Consider the following 11,801-nt stretch of genomic DNA (forward strand, 5'->3'; position numbering starts at 1 on the left):
GACGCCCCATACACACGGGGATATGGTCGTTCAGGATGAAATCGCCCCATATGTACAGGACTTAACTCTCTCTGCACGTTACATCTGCCCCACCTGCAGTACAGAAGGGTTTTTCCCATTTTGAGAACAAACTTGTCCTGCAATCAGGTCTGAATTAGGCCCTATGTGCATGAACATAATTGTGTCACTCCCCACATAATTAAACCCAAGGATCACATATAAACTCAATTTACTTAAATGAATGTTTCTTTATCAAATTTCTTAATAAGAAACTTTTATCCTGGGGGTGCCGTGAGTTATTTTTTAATAATACTGGGTGCAGTGATTCAAGAAAGTTTGGGAACCACTGTGCTAAGCAGTATGGATGTCGCTTAAACCCAATCATACTGGACCTGTGTTTTCCCACGGTATACAGTATGTGACCTGCTTGTCTTTTGGTAACGGTCAAACCTTTATACCTATGCAGCATGTCAAGAGGTTTGTGCAAGAGCAGAACTTACAATGGTTCTAGTAGGAAAATATCCGTTCAGCTCCATGAGGCTCTTTAAAAAGTTAGTGAAATGCAGAAATAACATTTTGTAAAAAGTAGATTTCCTTTAAACAAAACTGAAAGCTTTCTAATAATGTATCAAATGAGCAGGATTTCCCTCTATGCACAAGCCTATAGCTAGACTACAAGAGATTATATATTGACGACTCTCAGACCAAATGTCAGATAGAGATATTTATATACACAGACATGGTCTCCAGCACAAGGACACAAGCAGCAAAGATGCTCATAAGCCCAGGTCCGAGTGTTAACTGGTCAGCCCATACAGGTCACATGACAGCCTCTCATTTAACAATAGCTACTATGCCCCCTGCCCCTGAAAGCTGATCGGTAATAAATAAGCTTCTCCCTCCCAACCAACCACAAGGGCTAACCATATATATAGCAAAACAAACAAAAAGCTGTTTAATGATAGTCATGTCCTTCATTCCCTACATATCCAGAGCTGACCAGTGACCAGACACCCCGTTCTCCAGAGGCCAGTGTACAGTACCAGCTAGATTCTCCATAGTCAGAAATGACGATTGAAGCATTTATAGTCGCTTATTTCACTTTGATTGGAGTTCTCAGTCACTACAGTCTTCTGCAGCAGACACGAATACTGAGCGGCAAGTCCACATAGAGCATTTTACTTCTGATCTTCAATGTAGTGTGCATTTTTCTCTGGAACTGGTGTGGTGATCGGTTATATCCACTTACATATCAGAGAATACACATTTTTGGCTGTGCAGCAGATAGATGCCTATACATTATCTGAGGTCTTTAAATAAACAGCACACTTGTAGTGACAATGCAGTGAAGGGGGGGGGTGTCAGAGGAGTGTGTACTTTCTTAATCACGCCAAGACCTGGTACACAACAAGTCATGGACTAGTTAAGATCGGAAAAAAAAGTATTCCACTTGAAAAAGCATCCAGGGCACTAGAACAAAGGTATTTTTGATGAAGGTTGTTGCTCTGAACATTCACCTTAAGAGAATGGTGCTTGGAAGGGAAACCACTCATCTCTAAGTCAGTACAACTAGCATCTACTGTAGTGCTAGCAGTTTGGAAGGGAACGGCCATGTTGCAGCACTCCCCAACCAGGTAAGGGAGAGGATGGGAATGAATAGGCTTGCTAAATACTACTAGCTGCAGCATTCAAAGAGGGGGAGAGGTAGTGATGCAGACAAATTAAAAAAACAAAAACACACGATGGTCTCATGAATGACACCATGGGTCTTGAAGACAGGGGACAGTGGAGACAGTGTAAAAATAAATGTAATTTAGCAGGCAATGCTGTGTGTGTGGGAGCGGAGAGGAAGGGTTTGACTAGGGCTCTCATTGGCGCACTTTGCCTGGCACATAATTCCTGTCAATTGTCTCATCCTGCAAGAACATATGCAGACATCGCTCGTTCTGAGCAAGGGGATGTCCGGCGATTCTGAAAGGGAAAAAGACGCAAACATTACAAATGGACACGTACACATAGTCATTCCAAAAATACCAATTTGCAACGAATCAGTACAACTGCCAATAATGATCAGCATTTTAACTAAAAAAAAAAAAAAAAAAAACCAACATGTGATAACGACTGAAGATATTACATCTGGTTACACAATGTTGAACCATAAACTGAATTCACCATTCTAATAAACACATTAATTGTATGGCTCTTTAGTGCGAATCCTTCCTGCTGCTGCATATCAGAGAAAGAAACCACACACATCTAACTGCCGTTTTCAGAGGGTTTCCACGTCAGCTAATGTCGAGCCCCACCCCATCCAGCTTTCATTTCCTAAAGCAACAGGGACTGCAATGTCGCCTTATAGATCAAACTCCAAAAAGAGATACTGTTTGGTGGCATTAGCCACTGTAGACTGTTGGCTGTGATACTGTAAACATTTTTTGATCCATCGCAATACTTGCAGCATCCATGCACTACATCTGCCGGGTCTGAAACCCATAAGTGATTACCTGGACAGAAATTTATTGGAAGAGATGTCAACAAAATAAAATTATATTGCTATATCCTGGTAGACTAATTACTCAGCAATGGTCACACGTTTTATGCAATCTGTGAAACATCTCACCCATTATCTTTTCATATAGCTGAAATAGTTTATTTTATGGTTTATAAAATAAAATAAAAAAGCATGTCAATACCATGTCACTAATGAATCTACACTTAGGGGGAAATTTACTAAGATGTGTATTCTGCTTCACATGTGATGTTGCTATAGGCAACCAATCAGATCCTGTCTACTATCTTTCTAAATAAATAAGTAGATTCTGATTGGTTGCCCAGGTACTTGTGTACTTTCACGGCTCCCATCGCATGCCATATGTAGTGGCATGCGATGCGATTTTCCCGTGTTTTATGCATTTTTTATAAAATCGCATGCGATCTGATGCGATGCGATGTCATTTTTCACAGAAATTATGGACATGAGTTGACATCATACAAGAAAAATAAAACAACCGGCGCTTCACCTCAAAGCGGCTGCACGAATCTCTAGAATTAGCAACTACAAACTGCTAAAACAAACAGATACATATGGAAACAAAGGTGGTTTAGAGATCTCTGCGCTGCTTATCCTCTCAAATCGTGAAGGTCAATAATGCTGCCTCAATCAAATGATTCTCTGTGTTCACCAAAGATGTTACTTCTTGGGTATAAAGCTGAGTCTCCACATGGGGAACAAAAAAGAGAAACAGCAAACAGGCTATCAGGCACAGTTCTTCATGCAAGAAAATATATGGAATAATATTCCAGGGAAGGGATCCCAAAATCCCAATGTGGATGGCTTACACGTGCTTACAGGTAAACTGTGTGTGACAATCCTATCTGGGTATCTTTTATGGGGACCACCAGCTAGTGCTCAAATCGATGTTAGCTTACATGTGCTTACATGCAGAATGCTTAGGGAACACATAAAAAGGTATCTTTGCTATCTCCAAACACAATGCTCACACTGTCTTACGTGGTGGAAAGCGGAGCCAATCATGCAAAGGTATCTTTTTCTTTATCTTTGCTCATATTAGATGAAGTACCATATGCAACAAAGAAAACATCTCCTCATGGTGCAGATATGATAAAAACATGAGGCTTTATTTGTAAAACAAAGGTAATAAACTGACAGGCCAAGCCTCGTACCGTAAAGTTCAGGGATATAACAGCAGGAAGATAAATGAAACCCGGGTAGCTCCTGCTGCAGTCTCAACCTGGTCCTTGGTATCGTGGGTGGCCTTCTAAAAACACTCCTCCAACATGTTTCGACGCTCCAGGCGTCTTTTATATAAAATAGGTTTTATATAACTAATATGTGACAGCACATGTGTGTGTTTGATCTTACTTACACATCTGTTAGTATACACCAATGATGGGGGGGGGGTCAACTGATAACTTGCAGGCCACAACTCACCTCGCTACAAATTTCAGTTTACAGTCTAATGTGAACGTTATGAGCAGTACAGGACATTGATAATATAAGGGTAACTGGAACAGGTTACCATTCATATTTTTCATCTTAAGATAATAAGTTATCTTGAGCTCTATCCGAGTCAGATAATATCACACACCCCAAATACAAATTTTATTTTGCAGCACATTATGCAGATTGCAGTTAGAGATGATTCAGTTCCCACTGCTGCCCGACTCTGGAATCACAACTATGGAATCACAACTATGGAATCACACTTCCCTCCAGCTACAACAGTAAGAGCTGTGTATTACCGTAATAATTACTTACAGTTGAGTTACATACACTGTACAATGTTTTTGACCAATTTCGTTGAGACATTTCCCTTGAACCCAGTGTCCTGGATGAAAGATGTTGACGAAAGATATTGACAAAAGATTTAACTACAGTTTATAGGCTCCTTTTGAAAGATATCCAAATTGAGCTGCATGCACAGTTGACGAACAAATGGTAGGTATGGGCATCATCATTTGTCGCAAACGCACTGAAAGATATTTTGACCAATTTCATTCAGAATGGCCGAAATGAACAAAATTGGTCAAGAAATTGTACAATGTGTATGCACCTTAAGAGGGTGCATTTCCCTCTATCCTGTAAATTAATAAAATGGCAATGATCATACTATATAACAAAAAATATATATATATAAAAATGTTTTACTTATTAATAAACTGCTCCAGTCCTTGCTGTCGTTCTTCTATGAAAGACTCTTCAAAAATGCCTTCATCTCCTCTGAACGGGAGCTGCCTCTTCAATGCTTTCCCCGGTAATGCAGGAACCACAATCTATGAGAAAAGAGTTACGGCTGACTTCAATGCCACATTTTGCTCCCTTTACAGTGGTTTGCAAATAAGCAAAATCACTGCTACTGGATAATAAAAAAAAAAAAAAAAAAAAAAAAAATCTAAAAAAAAAAAAAACACCGTACAGAGCAAGGCGTTTCCTTTCCAAACGATGACTAGAGTTGCTCACCTTGCTGTCTCTCTCCAATTCATTCTTTAACCACTCAAAATCACTGTATCGTCTTCTAACAGTAGAATCCTTCGTTTTAAAGATTGGCAAGTTTGTCTAGAGAGGAAATAAATAAGCAATGAAAATATATATATATATATATATATATATATATATATATATATATATATATATATATATATAGATAGATAGATAGATAGAATGAATATATATTTTGTAGTGGTTACAAAACAGAAACAACACTAGAGGTTAAACAGTTTGGGTAGTATTCAATGCTCTTTTGCGAACTGTGAGAACGAGCAGTTCTGATTGATCGCCATCACAGCTCGCGGGTCACTATTCAACTGACACCCCCCCCCCCCCCCCATTGCACATGCAGTTTCCACCTCACTGGATTTTTGCAGCGACAGGGTAACGGCATGTGCGGCCACCAAAACAGTGAGTCTCACAGCACAATCCAGCAGGCTCCCTGCATTAGCCGCGAGTCTCGGCATTTGGGGGAATCCTCGCCATCCTTTGACAGCGAGGATTCCCTCGGAACGTTGAATAGGGTGCGCGGTCGGTGCAGAGTTAAACAGTGAGGATAGCCGTTTAACCCCCTTGCCAGCCGCATTGAATACAGCCCTTAGAATAACCTAGCCAACTGACATAGATTGAGTGGTGGGTTTCCCTGGTGCAGGACAAACTTGACCAGAAATACTCACAACTCAAGCTGCAGCCACTGGTCGTCTGCAGCAGCCCCTACTCCCCTGGGGCTGCTGCTACCTGCTTTAGCTGCTTGCGGCTGCTCAGAGAAGTTAAGAGCCACTCGGGGGAGGGGGGTTCGGAGCAACCGCCATTTGTGTGTTCAGGCGCCCGAACAGGGACTGCCGTCAGTGGGGGGGCAGGGGACAGCCGCAGGGGTTGTGTGTGCCCCTAGAGGTGGTGCACCACTGACACACACCTACTTATCATTGGCGTACCTGGACATTTTCCAGGAGAACCCGCTAATGCAGCTCAGCTCAGCCCGGAAAATGTCCAGGCATACCACGCAAAGTGGTCAATCTGCAAGTTCTGAGAAATAAGAAGTTGGTTAGTCTAAAATTGATTGGTAGCAGTTTTAATGTTCTTTCCATAACTTTATCTTTATGCCTTGCTGATTACATCATCTAACTCCCAAGACTTCTTGCTGCTCCCCTCTCTCATCCTCTACCATAATGTCTACCAGCCTGCAGGGTATGAAACATGCTTTGCTCCTTCGGTCTCCTCACATCACTCTGCCTTCCCCACACAGTAGGGGTCCACCAAGGCTTTCTTCTTGGATGGCTCCTTCCTCTTTATTTGTCATCTTTTGGTGAGCTCGTTTGACATCCAATATCACTTACTTGTAAGCCTGCTCAAAGCAAATGCTTTGAAAGCTAGTAAATGTAGTTTGACTTGCTGACAACAGATGGCAGTGTTTCGGAGCCACACAGACCCTAGACACACACTCACACACACACACACACATATATATAGTCCATAGTGTTGGCACTCACATCTGAGGGGAAGGTAATTGCTTGGGTGACGATCCAAAGCAAAGGGCTAATAAAAGTCCAGTGAATGTATAGTAGTAAACAGCGGAGTCACTCACCAGTCTTGAATTGGTATAAAGGTGTTTAGTCAGGCAGCATGGCAGAATACAGGCATAAGCAACATTTCGGTCCGCCTCTGGGACCTTTGTCAAGATCCTGATCCTAACACCTTTATAACAATGCAAGATTGGCAAGTGAATGCTGTTTATATATATTTATATATATTTTTTATTTTCATACATCTGGAGAAGCACTGCTCAAAAAAGCAACAAACCGGTGCGCATCCAGGAGCTCCCAGGTCGGAGCCAAATACACTTGGTTGATGGCGGCACACGATAAATAAGAAGATTCCAACAACTGTAACGTGTAGTTTGTGTATTATAGATAGATATGGGCGACACATGAATAAACCTTTTTGCCTTTTAGTGTCGACATATTAACTGTCAACCTAGACACTGTCCACCCATTGAGCCATACTCTAAAAAAAGCTAGTGGAGAGATCGTAATATGAGTGAGGAAAGATCAGAAGACAAGAGATAGATTTGAGTATCATCTATGTCGAAGCTGTGGCCCTCCAGCTGTTGTGAAACTACACATCCCAGCATGCCCTGCATCAGTTTTAGCATGGCCAAATAGTAAAACTTTAGCAGGGCATGCTGGGATGTGTAGTTTAACAACAGCTGGAGTGTCAAGGTTAGCCATCACTGCCCTAATAGCAAAAGTGTGGCAAGGCATGATGGGAATTTTACAGCTGGAGAACCATAGGGGGTTATTCTGGTTCACTCCTGGCAAATTAAGGGTGTGGATCACCAGCAAGTTGTTAAGCATGCTCCTCCGACCAGCGACCATTCAGGTGCTGAAAACGGGAGCGCGCACTCGGCGATTTATCGCTGGTGCACACTCCAATCACTGGCAATATGGTCGCTCAGCGACCATATTTCCTGCGATATTTTCTATAATCGCCCCCCGTTTGTACACAGCCTAAGACTGCTGTTCATCTTCCCACCCTCCCGCATATCCTCATCTGCCACAATTTCACTAACTATTGACAGTCTCCTCTAGCACCCAAGTTTGCTGCCTTGGCGTTATTCTTGATTCCTCCCTCTCCTTTAAAAGTACACATACAGCACCTCACAATCCTGCCATTTCCATTTCTAAAACATTTCCAGGATCTCTCACCTGAAAGGGTCTTGATGCTTCCAAGACCCCCATCCACTCACTGGTCATCTCCAGATTACACTACTGTAATCTCCTCCTATCTGGCCTCCCTGACAAATGCCTTCCTCCACCCCAATCTATCTGCAATGCTGCTGCCTGGCTCATCTTCCTCTCCAAATGTACTATATTCATCTCTCCTTCAAGCCCTACACAGGCTCCCCATCCGAAATCGAGCTTCTCCTGCTTACTTACAAAATGGGAGTATTCAATCTCCACTGGGCATTTGTGGCAAGCCCTCAATCAGACTCAACTTTATTGGCCATGTGTGCTTGCGCACACTAGGAATTTTTTGTGGATTTTCAGTGCAGCATCAAGCAGTGATGATGGGGGGGGGGGGGGGCATTACATACACTAGGACAGTACATGCGGGGAACACATGCCCGCCGAGCAGCACAGTGCCTAGGCAGCCATCAGCGGCGCCACTGGTCGCTGCAGCAGCCAGGTAGGTAACAATATAAGCAGGGACAGTACAGTATCACACCACCTACATATTTTAACTTCTTTCACGCAAAAGAAATACCTGTGATATTCAGCATTAATGCCAGGTAATTGCCGGGTCAGATGACAGAAAGGGCACTTAACCCTAAGTCCCTACCACCCTAATAACTACTTCTGTGTCCTGTCCCTTGATGTAACTAATCTGTATTTATCATGTACTTTTCCTCAATTACATTGTACTAAAAATCACTGTTTTTGCTAATTTATTTTTCTGTAAGGCGCTGAGGGGTAGATTTATTAATTGATGATCAGGGGAATATGCGCTATCCCCGTGCTCTGTGGCAGGGATAGCGCTTCCCCTGATCTATGACACCCGCTGAGTGGGTGTCTTACGTGCGGCGGTGTGGGCCAGGAGGCATAGCGCAGCTACAATATTTTGTAGTGCGTGCCTGCCTGATTTATGAATGGTCAGCATCGCTGACCGTTCCGCCGCCTGCAGCTATCGACTTCGACAGCTGCAGGCGGCGATGCCCTATGCCTACAGCAGGGACAGCGCTGTCCCAGCTGCTGCCTCTGAGCTGCTCTGGGGATCTCGCGAGAGTAGCGAGATACAGCGCATGCGCAGTCCAGCCGGGGAGAAGCAGACAGCGCGTCAGTGTTAATTGACGCGCTGTCAGCTGGAGGAGGAGGAGCAAGATCTTAGTAGATCTTGTCGCTCTCCCCTCCTGCTTCGCCTCGCTAATGAGGCGGAGCAGGAAGTGTTATAGCGGCGCTTTTAGCGCCACTATAATAAATCTACCCCACAGGAACTCATGCGGCACTATATAAACAACAATAATAATAATAAATGCACCTGGGGGTATATTTACTATTGTTTGCAATGGACAACAGCTTCACTCCTATAAAAGCCACACTTTTTATAAATACATTTTTAAAAATAGTGGTCATTTTTAAATCATGGCGGATTTTTCGTGTTTTTAGGCAATAGGGGCCAACACATTTACTAATATTAAAAATATCAGTACAAAACAAACACTGGTTAGTAAATGAGTGTTACAGCCTTACAAACACCATTTTGATTTACTCTGACATAATAATGCAAGTTTTTAAAGCTTTCCACATATATTGCAACATATATGTTTCCCTTTATTGGAGGCCTATTCCTGCGTGGTCAAGGAATTTGTCACACTTTGTCAGATAAGCACAACTTGCACAATTTTGTGGTAAACAATTGACATACCAATACAGGCCAAATCAATACTAAAAACACACAACACAGGTTATTTTTTATTCTTTTGGCGGTTCATTCCTGTGCGACAGGTTCCATGAAGTCTTGGATCCCATATTAGATGGCAGGCAACATATTTTACATGCTACTTATTATCAGTACTTATGTACCCATAACCCCTTCGCCACAAATCGTAACCATGTACCATGAATAACCAGCTTACACCCTCCACGGACACATACAATTAGCTGGTGTGCCTTCTCGCACAATTCAATGGATACATGAAGCCAACCTGTTTCCCCCCACAAATTCCATGGACACAAGTACTGGCCCCCGTTGATCAGAATGTGTGCGCTTGTGCCTACCTGTCAGTTAATATGCCAGTATTATGGAAGCGGCAGTTCGTTACCTGGTTGAAATGTTTCAGTGGGTCAGATCACCACTTGGGTGTTAAATAGTGAGCACAAATGCCCCAGTCCCAAGGTGGAATGTTAAACATGCTTGCCATACCTTAACCTGTTTGAATGGTAAATGCGCCTCTTAAGGCCTTGCGGCCTGGTGGACCGGGGGTGAATGTGCTGGTTGCGGTTACCCTGTGGAACACACAGCGCCAGCATCTACTGAGGCCACCTGGCAGTGCTTTTGGCGTGTGCACACTAGTCCCTGTCCGCTAATGGAGTAGTTCCTCTGCCACGGATGGAGTAGTGTGTAGATACACTTACACCAAGTTAGATGGTTATTTGGGGGTGAGGTACAGAGGTACCATGGAGAGTCATCAGGGAGGGGGTGGGAACACAAGACATTTGCAACCAACCTGTGTACCCCACCTCATAGCAATATTTAACCAACCTGTGAATCCTCATCCCATACTCACACAGAACCAACCCACATGCCCCCCTATAGACATGCAAATCCTGGCAAAGCCAATGATTAGCAAGCCTGTAGTCAGGTAAAATGAAGTGCCTATGACACCTAAGTGGCTCCTCTCCCACCAGGTGAATGGGTGTTACTTAGCCTTCAAACTGCTCCAATTGTGCCAGGAGTGGCATGTGCGCAACCTGCTCATCAGGGGAACAAACCATCCAGAGAATGAAGTGACAAGGTGCTTGTCACTCTGTTCCTCCAAGGGACATACACAGGGCTGGGCACACACTCCATCAGTTGCCAGAGATTGGCGTGCATATACTTGCGCACTGTGCTCCAAAAGCTGACAGTTGCCAGTCTGTGCTCTGCCCAGGAACGGCAGCCAGCCCCTGCCTGATGCAGCGGCCATCCTCTGCCTCTGCGCTACGCCAGGGTACAGCGGCCAGCCCCTGCCCACAATGCTCCGCCAGCCTACCGCCTGCACTCCACACAGGAACTACAGCCAGCCCCTGCCCACCGTGCCCCGCCAGGCCATCGCCTCTATATACAAATCCAACAGGTAACAGGGACTGGCAAATCTAATACTGCACCTTGAGACAAGGGGCCAAAATGATCACACTCTTCTACACAAGGTTATGGGCTAGGTGACGGGCGCAGCAGCATTGCTATACCAGGTGACAGGGGTGAGCAAAGTGCACACACAATGCTCCAAGAGATGACTGGGGGCAATACACTCACATTCTGCTCCAAGAGATGGCACACCCGTAGGGGTGAGTGAGCAGCCTCGGAATGCCCAAATCACTCACCCGCATGCGGACCTCGTACACAGTGTACCGGTTTCGACCGACTCCCACGGTCTGTGGGTTGAAAATATCAATCTCGAGGAAGTTGCTGGGCGGGCCATACGCGTCTGTCAGATCCTGGGGCTTGGAGTTTAGACGGCGGGTATCGGCCACCGAGGCGTCCGACATACTGACCGGAAACCAGGACCAATGGACGGCGGAACCGACACACCCGGCCGTGAGCCGCACTGCACATGCGCACTCCGTACTGCTGCGCGTTATCAAGCTACGGGCAACCTAGTCCACGGCGCATGCGCATTGCAAAGGCAGCAGCAGCGACAGCAATCCCAGTGACAGCTCGCTCCCACTGCACGTCACACACAAACCAAACCGTGAACAAGTTCTGTGGTTAGGGTAGTTTCACACACTCCGGTTTTGACCGGACGGTAAAGCCGGACAAACTTTGTCCGTTTTTTTCTGCATGGCACCTTTCACATGCTCCGGTTTTAGCCGGATACATTATGCGCTTATAAATAAGCTGGATGAAGTAAATGCAGCAGCATTTCTCACTGTGTTGTAGGGATGGCCATCATTGCCATGGTTGCCATCGATGGCAATTCTGCAACTGGCCATCTCTAGTGCTAAACTATGCAATGGATGACCATCGATATTTTTACATATCGATGGTCATCCATTGTGTTTGTGTGCCAATCAAAAAATGGGGGGCGAGGCTTCGC

The 11,801-nt window shown here is 44.5% G+C and overlaps 1 protein-coding gene across 1 annotated transcript; it reads right to left on the minus strand.

Annotated features, from left to right (window-relative positions):
• Nucleotides 1-711: 711 nt before the first annotated feature.
• SNX12 (sorting nexin 12) lies at nt 712-11,349 on the minus strand. The gene is made up of 4 exons (XM_083159190.1): nt 11,089-11,349; nt 4,982-5,077; nt 4,670-4,794; nt 712-1,971 (listed from the first exon to the last, which is right to left on the minus strand). The coding sequence occupies exons 1-4, from the start codon at nt 11,251-11,253 to the stop codon at nt 1,869-1,871; spliced, it is 489 nt and encodes a 162-aa protein (XP_083015316.1). The 5' UTR covers nt 11,254-11,349; the 3' UTR covers nt 712-1,868.
• Between the last annotated feature and the right edge of the window lie 452 nt (nt 11,350-11,801).

This window comes from Crinia signifera, chromosome 9 (assembly GCF_055691185.1).
Source record: "Crinia signifera chromosome 9, ASM5569118v1, whole genome shotgun sequence".
Lineage (NCBI taxonomy): Eukaryota > Metazoa > Chordata > Amphibia > Anura > Myobatrachidae > Crinia > Crinia signifera.